The following is a 16,200-nucleotide window of genomic DNA, read 5'->3' as shown; positions in this document are numbered from 1 at the left end:
CAATCAATTTAATTGAAGGGAGTGCTTTGGAGGTACAGGAGACGTTCCTTGCAATGAGGAAGCCTTTTGAAGCCATTCTGACCCCACTGTCCCCTTCATGGGTGAGCCTGGGTCCTAAACAGCCCGTTTCACCTGGTTGCAGGATGAAAAAAACAGGTGCACCATTCCTGACAGGGCACTCCGACTAAGCATGGCCCCAGGTGAGAGCAGGAGCCCAGGCTAGGCTCAGGGTAGGTAAGTAAATGCCCCGCTGTGCCTGGGGTGGGGCCAGCAGCAGCTCTGATACTCAGGGTGGCAAGAAAACAGTGGAACAGGCAAACAGGGTAACCTCAGTGTTCTTGGTAGTACTCAGACTTCTCTGCGTGTGCTCCAAAGGAAATACTCCGAACAGGAGGCCCCAGATGCTACCACCTCATTATCCAGACACCTCAGAGTCACCGAGTGCTCAGCCTCACTGGAGCACCCCTGCTCTCCTTCCTACATACCAGTGTGCAGTTGTGCAGTTGCCTCAATCTTTTCTTAGCTCTCTGAGCTACTTTGGTGTAGCCTCAGGCCATTGCTCCCGGCTCTACTTCCAAAGGTTCTCATCATCTCCATGCTTCCCTGTCCTTTTTCCCTCCAGCCTTAAAAAAAAAGCAGTTTGAAGGTGGGCCCCCATCTGCCTACAAGATTGGCTGATTTCATACAGTTTAACACTTTCTGAACCAGACGGGTGTAATCCTGGCTTTCTCTTTAACACATCCTTGCAATATCAATGCTGGTGGGCTTGTTGTATATGTCTTGAGAATTCGTTTTGCTGTACCCCAGTGACACTGGACTAGGGTGGCCAGGAACTGACTCGTATGTTTACAGTGGTAGAAAACTTCCCCCTACTTGGTTACTACACGTCTTCCACGGATGCCATTAAGTATGAGTGACAGGACGGTCATTAGCCACACACCCCTGAAAGGATGTGAGCCAGAGCCCATCTCTGCGGCAGGAGTGCAGTTTCTCCTCCTGTCAGCTTTCCCCTGAGTTTGTCAGAAATGGAGTTACATGCTTGGACACAGCAGAGCAGGTGAAAAAAAAAAAAAGAGTTAACTGTCCTATTCAAAGCACAGAAAATTCGATTTTGCCCCGTTTGACCAAATACACATCACCACCAGCAAAGAGAAGGCCAAGAGAAGCGTATAAAGGACCATTACTCAACAGAGGGCCAAGCGGTCCCACTTACCTCTAGTGTAGTTAATACAATCTTCTCAACTGAAGAAAAATAAGCCTCCCACAAGAATTGTGTCTGCTGTCTAAGTGCTAGGATTTTATCCTGATGAATAGACCTGATTGTAGAAGGAATCTGTAACACAAGGGGAACACACCGTAACTATAACTGGACAACAATGACATGTCACTGCATCGAAATGACCCACCTGGGCTTTTGTTCTTTACAGCATTTGGCTCTGAGCACACAGATCTACTAAAAATCACCAGTCTCTCAGTTCAAATGCCTTTCAGAGGTGTTGGGTACAAAACAGCAGTTACTGGGCATCTGCTTTAACGACTTGAACGAAGGAAAGTTACAGTTCACTTCTCAGATTGAGAAGCAGGTTACCAGTTGTTTAGGGTGTTCCTACAGTAGCAATTGCTGTTTTCTCCTCGGATTCCCACAAATCCTTGAACTTGCACATGGATGACCACATTTTACAGAAAAGGAGCTACAGGCCTTGGGGAAAGGCTGAAAGCCATCATCCCCACCTCAAAGCACTTTTAAGACATGCTGTGCCAGGGACTACAAAGTACCTACTCAAGGGCTTTCAGGGAATGGCCCTGAGCCTCTCCAATGAATGGGAAGCCGGGGTTAGTCCATTCTGTTTGCACATGCCTCCTGCTTCACCCTGAGAGCTCTTCTGCCCGCCCCCCCCCCCAGCTCTCTTTTTGTCTCCAGCATTTATTTACTCCAATCTAACACAATCTTTCCAGCCTTGAATAGGTTTAGTCGCCACTGCTCTTTGGCACACTACACAATTTTGAAGGCGCATCTATGTGCTGTCCATATTGCTACACATTTTAAGGCAGGAAAGTGGCCTTTCTATAGTAGTCACTTAAAAAAATAAGAGTTGACTTGAACATGGCCATCTGAAGCCACCAAAGGGATATCATTATTTTTACTAGCAGTATAGCTAATGGTTAAGCACAAGACACATGACTTAGACAAAACAAGGCGGGGATTCTTGGCTTCACCATTTACTAGAAGCAATCCCTTGGACCAGTTACTTGATCTCTCAAAGATGCCATTTCCTCATTTCTAAAATGGCCTAACATTGGAAGGTTGTAACAAGGATCAGAGAGGTGCTTATTAGCACAGTTCCTAGAACACTAAGGGTTTAATTAGAATAGCAATTATTACTACCAATGTGATCATTATTGGCATAAGGGTGACAATATTCAAGCTTGGACCAACGGCTTCATGTGTACATACGAACTTGCTTGGGTCTGGTGTGTTTCTGGGTTTCTGGTGAGTTTCCTGGGCTTGCTTCCTATCCTCACTTACAGCACAAGGTTGCTCTCATTTATGGAGTCCACCCTCTTAGGGGTGACCCCTTGTGTTTAGCAAGTGCCCTTCTGTCCTCACCTCTTTCTGCATGCTTGCTTCCCATAACTAATTGGACAGACACCCGGGCCTCAGCTGACGCAGGAATGCTCTGTTGGTGGCTTTAACGAGTTACCCACAGCATTGTGACTAAGACTAAATCTGAATTTCCACTGGAGGGGAAGGTGGCAGCATTGCTTTTAAGAGGAGCAGTAAAACTGCTTCGTAATAAGAACAGAAGGACAAGCTGTCTTGCCTTGGCCATGTCCAAAAGCAGATAGTAAATCTGGGCTCCAAAGTGTGTAAATGGAAGGAAAATACCCTTGGAGAAGGTGGACAGAGCATTCATATCAGGAATCCTTGGCAGGTTGAAGCAAATTTATTTTTATTTACTCACTGAGAAATTACCTAGAGTGCCAAAGAAAGACCAGAAAAATTATCCTGCTCAATTTTCATAATCACGCTCTCTTCTAAGTGTCAGCGGCATTTTTAAGAGTCACAGAGATTGATTTCACTGTTTCATCATGGTCATGAGGAACCATTCCATTAGAAAAATGGCGAGAGCTATCGCAACGTGGTCTCCAGGAAATGGGGTGGGCTGTGGTTATGAAAGGAGAGAGGGGATATCACGGATTATCCTTCCACTACACGCCCCCCCCCCCCATATAAGCTGCATCTTGATGTTCTGGCATCAGGTGAAATACATTCACCTCCTCTGTGTGCACAGCACGAGTGTCTGCCATCGCCCTGCAAAGGGTTCTGGAGGGTAATTCCGATTGATTGAAAGGACCGAGTTCTAAGTTTTAATGGCATTTGACTGTTGGTTATTAATTTGCTTGTCCTGAGGGGCTGGTATGGAAAAGTGATAAATTAATTCCAATTTGGCCAGATTGTTTTGGAAGCTGCAGAACCCAAAGTCTTAATAAAAGGTCGTGGATGGTAACAAAACTCATGAGATCTACCAAAATAGATATAGAAATACACACTGAGCTCTCTTGGTGACATGATGACGAGAACATATGCAAATAAAAACATCCAAGCTGTTCTAAAACAGGAAATGAAAAATTGTAACATAACAAAAACATCCCCAGAGCAGACATTTGGGCTCCTCGCCAGCTCTCTAAAAGCACCGTCAACGACAGTGCTGTCGCTGTTCCGTAGGGAGACAGCTGTGCAGAGTCAGAACACGGCGTGAGAGAGGAGAATACCAGCAAGCGCGGGGGGGGGGGCACACAATGAAAAACACACTCTTCAGGGTCAAGCCAAGAAGTTGCTCCAGAAGGTGAATACACATCAACTTTGGTGAAAAGGTAGAAAATGGACGACCACAAAGAAGTATCCCACAATGTTCTCTGCGTCGAAGATAAGACTCCCAACTTATTCACATCAAATTCATGGGAACATTGGTACGTGAATGGGGAAATTATGGCTCGTGTTTTGTATCCCCTTTATTTCCCAAATTTCCTTCACTGAATGTGCATGATCTGTCAAAGTCATGAAAGAAAAAAGGCACCGTGAAGAAAAGCCTCGTTCATCACTGTGGACTGGCCTTTCTTGAGTAAAGGTTTCAGGTGCTCACCGTTTTTGAGCCAGGAGGACACTGGCTCCTGGACCGTGAATGCCTCTTTCGTCCTAGAGGTCCCAAGGACACTCAGATCACAGAGGACCGGGCAGAGGATGTGCTCCGGGTGCTGGGTTCAGCTTTCCTTGCCTAATCTATAGCTCTCTCACTGAGAACTATTTCCCCTGCTACTTTGGGGAGAGCACGGCTTCACTTCACTTCACCATCTAGCTAGTCGACCCGCTAAGGAGCACCAAAGCAGAATCAACAACAGAGTTAGAAACTCAATTTTCTGGATATCAAAAAGAGCAAGGACATTAAAGGAATCATTCTACAAATATCTGTGGCAGTTCGAGATAAAGTACAGAATGCCATGAAAAAAATGCATTTAAATATTCTATAATTTTAGAGAAAAGAGCATGGTAATTTACGTAGAACTTGAATGTTATTACCCAAAGGGGCTGTGGATAAATCCTTAGTGACCAACTGTTGCTGTCCTTGGATGTCTCTGTGAGTACTGTATCTCCTTCCCAGCAGCTCTTGAGAAGTCCAAACTTTAATTAAATACCCTTGTCAAAGATTAGTTCGCCATATGTATTTGGATTTATTTCTGGGCTCTGTATTCTATCTAGTCCATTGGTTTGTATGGCTGTCTTTATGCCAGTACCATAATCTTTTGATGTCTGTGTCTTTGTAATATATTTTGAAATCAGGAAGTATGATGCCTCCAGCTTTGTTCTTCTTTCTCAGGATTGACTCAGCTATTTGGGGTGTTTTGTAGCTCCACATGAATTTTAGAACCATTTTTCTATTTCAGTAAAAAATGCCACTGGCATTTTGATAAGGATTCCATCGACTCTACAGATTGCTTTGGGTAATATTGACATTTTAACAACATTAAGTCTCAATTCCATAACATAGGACAACGTAGAGGAACCTTGAGGACATTATGCTAAGTAACATAAACCAGTCACAGAAACACAAATACTGCATGATTCCACTTTCATGAGGTGTCTAGAAGAGTCAGATTCATAGAATTAAAAAGTAGAAATATGGTGGCCAAGGGCTGGGGGAAGAGATACAGGGAGTTGCTAATTTGTGGGCACAAAATTTCCATTAAACAAGATGAAGAAGCTCACACAACAACACTGTGCCTACAGACAACAATAATGCATTGCACACCTCAGAATTCGTTAAGAGAGGTTTCGTAGTACATGTTCTTATCACAATAAAATGTTAAAAATCTAAATGGCCAAAAATAGATTTAAAGAAAACATTTTTATTAGAGGCTGCTCTTTCAGCTAGATATCTTAAAGATAACACTCACTCAAGTTCCCAGAGCGGATCATTTGAGCAATGACAACACTAATTATAAAAATCAACCCTAGAGACCTCTCTCTTTCTGAAAATTAATCTGCAGGCAAATATAGAACCAGGGGAGAGGAATATGAAGCAGTAGGATGGTATAAGACCTCTCTTACATCAAGTCTAAAAATCCTGGGTGGTGAAGGGGGTGGAGACGCACCTCTATTCACTATCAAAGCTCACACCCATTGCCTGCGACTTCTCCTTTTCCTAATAGACTCCCTGGACCTGGGCAGATTCTGTGCTGGCAAGTGCACAATGTCATATTAAATGACTTCATATTCGCCATGACACAGACCATTTTCCCTGATAAAATTTCTTTTACAGAGCTGACCTTTTGGATTCATCTTCTTTGAAAGTTTGGATGGGGGCGGCAATAATCTACTCATCTGTTGAAGGCCACAGCCCCTTTCTTACCTGTAATAACAATCTTTCATCGCCTATGACGGCAGCTTGGTTCCAATTAATCACTTCAGAGAATGGCAGCTCCCATCCATTGCTGAGCATCACAGGGACACAGGCAGCCTGTGCAAAGAAGGGGACCTCATGAGTGAGGAGAGTGACAGCAGAAACCATTCCCATCAGGGGCAAATCAGTACAAATTCAATTACAGGCATTTGTTATACCGCATGAATGGCGGAGGCCAGAGGAAAGGAAGCTCTCATGAGTTATCAAGTCATAGGCAGATTGTATGTATTCAGCCGAGGCAGTAACATTTGCAAGCCTTGCTGTAGAATCCCAAAGCCCCATTTCTATTCTACCACATGGTCTGGCTGACCTGTCTTTCATGGAGACTGGAAAAGCTTTACTGATGTAACAAAATCTTTCACCAACAAAACCTCAGCAGTAAACCAATGCTGAATATAAACAGCTTGGTCAGTGTAACTGCCACAGGTCAGCTGGCAAGTGGTTTACCCCGGATATCATGAGCAACGGATGAGGTTCTGCTTCTGACACAGCATTTTGCAGACTTAACCACTCACCTTTCCTGTGTTCTGCAAATGTCTGAACTAGAACTTTGTTTCCTTCCGTGCAGAGGGATCCAAACCACCATTGCAGCAATTTACTACCTGCACAGTGATCTCACTGCCAGAAACACGGGGCTGATGACAAAATTCTGGTTCCAAATAACTCATAACTGGAACCAGGGATCAGTGTGCTCCACCAGCACCCCGAGGGGCTACAGGAACATTACTGACCATGTGCTTCGCAGAACACAGGTGCACCGGAAAAGATGTGCAAGAGAAGGAAGCTCTTCTGTCAGAGGACAGGACAGAACGACGGAAGTGAGGCAGCACTGTGACAAAAGCAGATTCAGGCAAGGTGCAGAGCACAGAGGAGACAGGAACATCGCAGCAAGGGGACAAGGAGTAGAGGGGGCGTTGGAGAACATGCTTTCTTGAGATCGGGGAAGGCTGGCTGCATCTTCCAGGGAGGGAATGTGGATGACTGTCTCAACAAGAGGAGACATTTCTGCAGAATGAGGTTAATGCACAGAGACTCCATGCAGGGATACAGCCACGGACCTCTGAGTATCAGAGCCTCAAAACTGCTGGGCCACGTGAGCACCACCACCCTGCTGCGCATCATACTGAGAGGGGTATGCAACAGGCAATTTGCTCTCGGGGATGACAACCAATGCCATTTCAATTGCTCGTAGGACTAGCTTCCAGGAGCCCAGCTAGCCTGCCTGGCAGCAAGCAGATCTGCCCTCAGCTTGCAATCATGCCCTGAAGAACCCATCTTCCTCCCGGGAGGTGAAACGATTTAAGGCAGGGAGTAAATCCTCCTTCTGCCCCACTTAAGACAAAATTTTCTTGGGAAAACAGATTTCAGGTGTTCAAGGCAGACCATGCCTTTGTTTAGATCCCAGGAGAAGTGCTAAGATTCTGCCTTCATTCCTCAGCCCTACTGGGGGGAGGTTTCAGGGTCTCTTACCTGCAGAGCCTCCAGGAACCTGAAGGACCCGAGCCTGCGACCACGAGGAACCAGACAGAAAGTGGCATTGTGCAGCATTTCCCGATAATCATACCTGGAAGGAGAGGAGGAACAATTAGCCAACGAAGGCCCGTTAGGGATGAAGGGATGAAGGGATGAAGGATGCTGTGTGGATGCCCATCTGCATGAAATCCCCAGGGCAACTCGGAAATATGCCAGGTGGGCAGTTCCCACTTTCCCATGGGGGGGTGGGGGCTACTGCGTGGAGGACACACAGGAACCTTCGTGTTAGCTAAAGCCACTGGGGTCTTTTGCAAACAGTCCATTAAGGACAAGTCGGATGGTCCCAGGAACAATCTGGTCGCTCAGGCTTTCTTTTGCAAAATCAGATTTTTGCGTCCTGAAGGAAAGCGCTGCTCCCATGAGCTTAAAAGAAAAAAAAACCCACTGCCAATGTTCCTTCTTTAATGCCATGTCACTCACGGAACTACGACTGTTCTTGTTCCCCACCCCATGAAACCATGCTATTAAAACCTACTCAGAAAACCTCCATTACAAGCACAAAACAACATTTATTTTCCCCTTCAAGCCGGAGTTTCTCCATTTAACCGAGAACGTTCAGTTACCCCAGACACATGCTCCTGCTGTCAAAGGGCGGCTGACATGACTTCCGGGGGAAGGAGCCAGCCTAAGAAGTGGGGAAAGAGGAATATAAATTTGTGACCGTGTCTTCCATACAAACACCACTTGATGGTACCTTATTGCCTTTGCCCTTGGAAAAATGCTGAACCGGAGTGTCAGCTGTTGATGCTGGTGAATGCAGGGAAGATGAGGAGCCTTGCATTTGTTTAGGGCCATCAGTGTAAATGTGATTTCCACAAACATCATGCTCAGCGCGCGGTTTCCAGTTCATTACGAATTTAAGAAAACTTGAGAAACAAGAGACAGCTCCCGTCCTGTGAAAGCCCAGGTTCTCAGAGCTAAGATGAAATCAGTCTCATTTTTCGAGAACATCCAATGCTCCGCAGACAGGTGTGACTTTGACAGTCGCACACGCCACCAGCATTTTCTGCCTCTCAGTCTAATTTAATCATAGCCTGAGGCACTGGAGTCTTCCCTCCTCTTTTTGGGGCCCTGATATATAAATTTATATTTTTAAAGTCCACATCTATTTTTATATTGTCATACAAACCAGGCGTATGGGAGGAAGCCAATTTTCAATTATAAACCCGTCATTAAGAAGAGACATCAGGCAAAGGACCATTTGCTTAAACAAGCGTGTAGAACTAATTTGCACAAGAAAAGGTCACTGTGAATGGATTAAGATTATCTCCATTGAGAGTAAAATAAAAACCCTCGCTGCATTAATTAAAGTGCAAAATAGACTTCAAAGTAGAAAAGATTTAAGAGGGCTCAAATTTAGCTAAATAAGAAAAATATTAAATTCTGATGGTAATGGCTTCACTTCCCTCTCCCTCACCAAATGAAGGGAAAAAACTGACAGGCATGTTCACATTCTAGTGCTGATAATGTCTGAATCTCTGCCTAATTGATGGAGAAGGAAACGTGTACGCACATGTACACACGTGTACACACACATACATGTATAAAGTTTAAACTGAATTTTTTAAATATAAAAAGGTCAAATACACTTCAGGCTACAGCAAAGTTTAATAAACGCCAAGAATAGAAACCCTCAAGGGGCTGGTGGTACTGAAGGTCCTACATCCTCCTCATTAGGCTGCTAAAAATGTAAAATCCTATTAATGTTCTGGATTGTAACAAGTTTCAAAGTTGCCAGGTGCACAGTTTACTCTAGGAAAGCAGTGGAGGGAGAGAAAAGGCAGAGAAGTTAGAGGCCAAGTTCAAATGACAGTGATGCCTGGGCATAACTTGGTTTTTAAGTGGTTGTGCAGAACGAGTATTTGCTGAAGCAGCAAATAAAGCGTAGGTGACAAGCGTGTGTGCCTTCCCACGCGGTGTGGGAAGAGCGTTCTTGCAGGAACCCACGACTAGGCAGACGTGAGATTACGGACACAACACAGGGGCTTTCTGGGCCTCGGTTTTCTCGCCTGCCGAGGGAGCTGGGTGGGCTAGCTGGCCCAAGATTGTTTGAACACTCCTTTTTTTCCTGTATGACTGTAAGAAAGAAGAGTGTCCGTTGAGAACACCCCGCCACTCCAAAGTTCTCCGTAACTCCTGCATGTGTGTGTGCATGCGTGTGTAACTGGAAGTCTGCTCATGGGTACATGATGGATGTTTAACACGTGTATTCCTCACGACACCCAAAGACACAAACGGAACGTACACACGCATCACTCACAACAATGGGTTTCAGATTCCTAACCATGCTCAGCCCATGAACCAGGCTCTCTTCTGGGCTCCGTGACAATGGGCCTGTGCATTGCTGCTGCGTTGTAACCAAAGGAGCAATGATGCTCTGCAAGGGAGGCAGACGATGGTTCCAGCAGGACCACGTGTGGATTCGGTGCCTCCCCCTCAAACTTTCTGTGGAGCCCCCTACCCCCCGCCACTTTCGTGTTCTCACATACCCCACATCTCCCTCCTCCAAAGTGCTTCCACGCATCCACTCGTTGGGTCACTCTTCCAGGCGCTATGTTCTAGGCACTGGTCCAGTCCTGCAAATGTTGTCGAGGGAAGGTCCTGCCCCCGGTGCTGAACTTCTCACAGGGTCACCAACGACCAGAACAGGCTGGCCTTCCAGGCTGACATAGTAGAGAACTCCGTGGCCATTCTCCCCAGGAAAAGAGCAATTTAGCTCGTAAAAATTATTTTTAAAAATTCATTTAAAGTTTCTGGAAATTGTCCTAAGGGCATAATTATAAATGGAAAAACATTTGTTCAAGAGACTCTGCCAAATCTCAGTAAGAACAGGGACTGTCTGGAGCATCTGAACCAGGACCTGCTCCTGGAGCTGACCAACCCCTACCAGCCCCGCCTTACAGAAGCTCAGGGGACTATACCCAGGAAGGCTGGGCTCCTCTCTCCCAATACCCATTACGACAATGAAAAGACAACCGTAGAAAGGAGAGAAAAGCTGTAAATCATAAATCTGAGAAAGGGCATTTATCAAGAATATGTAAAGAACTCTCCCAAGTCAACAATAAAAAGACGATCCAATTTTAAAACAAAGGGTTTGAATAGATATTGTTCCAAAGAAAAGACACGAGGCACCATGAAAAGATCCTCAACGGCATTAGTCATTAGGGAAATGCAAACCAAAACTACAAGGAGCGATCACTTCACACCCACCAGCTTGGCCAGAATCAAGGCTAACGGATGAGAACAGGTGGGGCAAGGCTGCAGAGAAACTGGAGCCCTGACATGCTGCTGGTAGGGAGGTACACGGTGCAGCCGCGACGCAGAGGAGCTTGGCAGTGTCTTGTGAGACTGAAACAGGCTTAGCACACAACCCAGCAATGGCACATTGGGGCACTTATCCCAGAGAAATGAAAACTTATCCTCATGCGGAAACTTGTCCATGGACGTTCACAGCAGTTTCATCCTTAACAGCCCCAGACTGGACACCATCCAAATGTCCTTCGATGGGTAAATGATTCAACAAACTGCGGTACATCTAGAGCCTGGAATACTTCTCGGCAATAAAACAAAATGAACCACTGACCTACCCAACCAGCCCAGTGAAATTATGCTCAGTAAAAAAGCCAATCCCTAGAGGATATATACTGCATTATTCCACTTACACAGCACACCTGAGATACTGTAATTACAGAAACAGATGAATGGTTACCAGTAGACTGGGGAGAAGCATGAGGAGGTGACAGGGAGGGCTCATTCTCCCCGAGATCACTCCAGGTTAAAAACGCAAATCGTACACTTCTTAAAAAACAGGAGACTATCCTAAGCAAGAAGGCAAGTGGATGAGGGAGGCAATTAATCTCCGAGAACGTTCAGCTTTATTAATAAATGGTTTTGTTACCCTTTTGGATGGGCATTAAGTTCCCCGTTGTGTAGGTGATGACACAGGGAGGACAGTTCTCATAAATGGCTGCAGAGAAGAATGCGATTAGAACGACATGACCCCGAATTTAACCCTGAAAGCGGCACCGCCCTGCGGCCGTCGTCATTTTCTCCTCGAAGTTGTACCGTGTGATATATGGGATACACCTCATTTAAAATGGGCCGTGTAATAGAGCATAATTAAAGTCCTTCCCCTCCATATGAAACACATTTTTGCTGGCAGTAATTCAGCACCACTGGGAAGGGGGGTTGGCGGCGGGCGGCAGTGTGGCAGGGCTCAGGGTTCTGGACGTGTGTTCTCCCCACCGGGGGGCGCCATCTGGGAACCTGCTAGAAACCCAACATCCAGCATCACTCAGGCCTGTTGTGTTGAATCGGAAAGGCTGGGGGAAGGACCCAGAATTCTGAGTATGAACAAATCCTTTAGGTAATTAGGACGCACCTTACGTTTTGAGAATGACTGGCGTGGTAGTTAGTTAAGGGCTTAGTAATTAAAAGCTTAGTGGCTAAGCAGCTTTAGCGACAGCCCAATCTCTTGGTTCGAATTTCAGCTCTGCCATTTTCGAGCTGAGTGATCTTGGAGAAGTTATTTGTCTGAATCTTAGTTTCTAGGTTGGCAAAATGTGACTAATACTCACCATTGTGAGGATTCAATGATCTATTTTAAGTAAAGCCCAGCTCACTATAAGAAATCCATATACGGTAGCTATTACCATTACAGCTGAGGCGGTGCAATAGAATATAATGGGAAATACATGTGAAGTTAGAAAACCTGGGTAAGGAATTGGGTTCTGTATCCACTACTTTCTATGCAACCCTGTGAAAATTGTGTAACATCTCTGAGCTTCAAAGTCGTGAAGAACAAACAAGATCAAGGCCACACAATATAAGGATGAGAGGAATAAACACATTTTAAAAACTGGTAACAAAAATAAAAAAGAGGGCTGATGCCCAAAGACAGAGCCACGAAGAAGTGGGGAGCAGACCCTTTAAAGTAAACTGGAACCAAGCTGTGAATCACGGTGGAACAGCAGCTTCTAATTGAAAGGAATGTGCCTCATCATCAAAGCCACACAGACGAGGATGCTGCTGCCGTGGCGTGCCCACGGGTCCCTCGGGGTCCCCACGAGTCCCCTGCAGTGTGCACGTTTGCCATGTGAGCTGTGTTTCGCTAATCAAAGAGGAGAGGGAAGAAGCGAGTGATCCGGCCTCTTAACTCTGCAGTCAGACAATACTGGTCTCCCCATGATCTTGTCAGTTTGTCTCAAGAATGTATCTATGAAGAAACTTTCCATCTACAGTTGACGGGCCCCCTCCAGCTCCCACCCTCAGAAGTACTTAGTCTTTGCTTACTCCCGGGTTTGAATAACATCCCTTAAGAAAAAAAAAGGAAGAAAACAAAAACAATGCAGGACTGCTGTAGTTCCCTAAAGCACACTGGGATAGTCAAAATCAAAGGAAATCATGAAGCATTTCCTTTTGTACTTTTTGCATTCATTCAACAAGCTTTAGTGGAATGTCTACCATGTATCAGGTACCACTCAAGGAACCAGTGAAAAGGCAGGCGTGTTATCAAATGATTACCATTAAGCGAGGGGACCGGTATGGTGGTGTGATGGGGGCACAAGCGGGGAGTATGCAGAGAGGAACTACGGCCACATGGGAGCTTTGGTGGGGAGAGTGGGAAGCAGAGGTTTTTCCTGGAGGAAGGGACACTCTGAGCTAAGCATTAGAGAAGAAGCAAGAATTAGCCTGGCAACAGACTAACAGGAAGCAGAAGTTTCAAGGCAGGAAAAAATGCCACGGAAGCAAAAGAAACCACCTAGTCTGGGGTGGGTGAGACCAGGAGAGCGGCTGAGGCTGCTGACACTGGCCATGTGCCAGTGGGAAGACTACGTGTGTTGTCTCCTGAGGCTCAGACGGGATCCTGTGTGGGTGGTCACGAGTCACGCAGGAGAATGACATACTGACGATGGGAATCCTCACGACTTCATGGGGAGCATTAAGGTCAGAGCCCAATGACCTTGCCAAGGTAGGACACAGCTATGCAGCCAGCAGGGCTCCAACTCCAGGTTCTCAAACTCTGAAGGGTCTTTGCTTGTAGTAACATCACGATGCTTCCTCAGTCAGCCCACCCAAACTCGGTGTCTGAAAATAACATTTCTTGAGGGAGTAACCTCCTAAGCAGTTCATTAGTTTCAAGTATTAGCAACTAATGTAAAAAGACCCTCCCACTCAAACCCCACCCCAGGGCACCGCAGGTCAATCAGAGAGGGTGCTCTGTTATTTGCTACTTATGTTGCCTTAAACCCTTTCTTGGCCTTTACAGATTTAACCCTTAAAATTTCAATTATTTTTCCAAAAACTGAGAAGTTCATAACATGTAATAATATGAAACTGACCCATGGCACAGCTTAGAACTGAGAAACAAATGTACGGAGTCAGTATTTTACCTAGAAAATGGGTCTCCCGTTCCAGCCACTGTACTATCTGTGTTTGACGTCTTGTAAGCTTTTTACGGAAAAATATAGGCCCCTGTGGTCTCTGAGAATTCACCACATCCACGGGGCCTCCACTTCTTCATGCCACTCAGGCCCACAGTCTTTCTGCACACGAATGAGCTATTCTATGTCCTGTGCTGGGTACACGCAGATGAGTGAAACTCCCGCTTGGCTGACCAGACTGGCCACAGTCTTGGGGACACGCAGTGCCCCCAGCAGGAGGGCGCTCACTATTTGGAGGCGATGCGGTTCCTGCCGCTGGCACCTCTGGGCACCCAGTCATTGTCGAGGATTAGAAATTTACTTCTTCGTGATGCTCATCAGAATGAGGCTGCCCACCCCAGCGTCCACTGCTGAGAGCGAGACTGGTGACAACCAGGGACAGTTGTTTCCATTTACCCTGTCACCTTTGGCTTCCGTACAAGACTGTCCCTGTTTATGTCCATGGAAAATCCATTTCAGTGTAGTGAAGGGAAAGCGGTTACATTTCGTGGGCACTGGCTAGAACGGGAGGCCCCTGCGGGAGGTGTGACATCATACATGCTCACACCTCATGGCCACAGCAGGAGTCAGATGTGATTATGCCTGCTTTTCACAGGGAAGAAGAGCCAGAAAAATGTTTGGAATCAAACATCCCATCTGAACACTCTGGACATAATCCCATATCATGCCAAAACCCCCCACTCTGTCTCTTCGCTAAACATCTACTCAGAGCCCACAACTGGGACCAGCTGATAACCTATCGGACCAGCTGATAACCTCCACCTGCACGCATTAATGAATATACGTCCCAGGTGCACTGTGGGCTCTGGAAGGGGAAGGCCATCTCGCCTCCCACACGTGAGCTAGCAGCTCAGTGGCTAATATATAAAAGCAAGTGGAAAGAAGCACAGCCGTCAATGATAACAATAATCCCCGTGCTGGTTCAATGTCACCTGTGGGCAGGACAGATGTCCACAACCAGTGCTCGTCACTGCACTTCAGCTCTACAGCCACATGTGAAGTGAAACAGCCCCATTTTACAGATGATGAAGTAGAACAAGGGTGCCACAGACTTGGACGGGGGGGGGGGAGGCGGGACCCACAACATGCTCTGTCGCCTCTCAGGGCTGCCCGGCAGGAAGGAGGAACACGGTGCCGGCACAGGGAGAACGGCAGACTTTGAGCACAGTGTGCTGGGGGGTTGCTGAAGGAGGTGAGGTTTTAGAGCCCCAGCATCTTTTAAAATTAAATGTATTGGGGTGACATCGGTTAATAAAATACTACAGGTTTCAAGCTGTACAACTCTATAACACATCACCTGTACCTTATGTTGTGTGCCCATCGCTCAGGGAGTGCCAGCTTTTGTGCTCGGCAATCCCAAATTTCAAAATGCTCTGAAATCAATGCAATTCCAGAAAATATGGGTCTACATTCTTTGGCTGCAATTAAGCATTTCTGAAAATGCTAAATCAAGGGCTACCTGGGTACGGGGGGAAAGAAAGGAGTGACAAGAAAAGAGCCAGCCACAACAATGACCTCGGGTGGATGAATGGGCCCAGAAGAGGCACACAGAGGCCCTGGCCGCAGAACTAAGTGTCCGTGACAGGCCCAAGGGCAACTGGGAAGCGAGGTCATTATCTTACCATTAACCTTTCACCAGGCTCTGTGCCACGGAGACGGGCCAAGTGGAGCAGGGCCAGGGAGTGCGACTGAAGCAGGAATACCAGTGGCGCGGACCAGCAGCACCAAGCGTCTATTCCAGGACGGCCACTCCTCCTCTGGAGAGGCCGAGTCCCAGGAGCGGGCTGCTGCAGGGGTGCCCCTCACCCCAGCCCTCTTTCCTTCCTCTGCTGTGTTCCCACTTCTGCAGGAAGCCTTTTCTGACCCCGAGTCTCAGCCACAGACCCTCTTATGCTCACACAGCACCCTGGGCTGACCAGTCTGTCGCTCATTCTGTATCAAGTTGCCCATTTTCTTGTCTCCCTTCCACTGACCACAGCACACAGCACTGTGGTCCTATTTACTGTTGGGCCAGCACCTACCCCAGGGTCTGGCCTATAGCAGGCACTGAAAAAAACAGCTATTAAGTGGATGCAAAGTGCTCAGAGTCCACTGGTTTGCATTCAGACATGAAAGCAAAGGAAAAACACAGAAGAGAGGCAATGTATTTAGCTAATGACAACATGCCCAGCCCTTGACTATGCCAGGTCTTCCTAGGATGAGTTTCACTTCTGTATTTAGGCTAAGTCCAATTCAGAGAATAGAAAATAGTGTCTTTTTGTGGG

At 46.5% G+C, this 16,200-nt stretch overlaps 1 protein-coding gene across 1 annotated transcript in view; it reads right to left on the bottom strand.

The window, feature by feature from the left end:
- Positions 1 to 16,200, bottom strand: part of EXT1 (exostosin glycosyltransferase 1) — a 264,668-nt gene that overhangs the window by 26,164 nt on the left and 222,304 nt on the right. Inside the window, exons 2-4 of the mRNA XM_037148789.2 lie at positions 7,431 to 7,524; positions 5,910 to 6,017; positions 1,214 to 1,333 (exon numbers count right to left, since the gene is read on the bottom strand). Coding sequence (XP_037004684.2) covers positions 1,214 to 1,333; positions 5,910 to 6,017; positions 7,431 to 7,524 — 322 coding nt within the window. The remainder of the gene's footprint in view (positions 1 to 1,213; positions 1,334 to 5,909; positions 6,018 to 7,430; positions 7,525 to 16,200) is intronic.

This window comes from Artibeus jamaicensis, unplaced genomic scaffold, assembly GCF_021234435.1.
Source record: "Artibeus jamaicensis isolate MK-2021 breed Jamaican fruit bat unplaced genomic scaffold, CSHL_Jam_final scaffold_916, whole genome shotgun sequence".
Classification (NCBI taxonomy): domain Eukaryota; kingdom Metazoa; phylum Chordata; class Mammalia; order Chiroptera; family Phyllostomidae; genus Artibeus; species Artibeus jamaicensis.
Note: the sequence above shows the minus strand (reverse complement) of the source record. Positions and strands in the feature narration are given on the sequence as shown.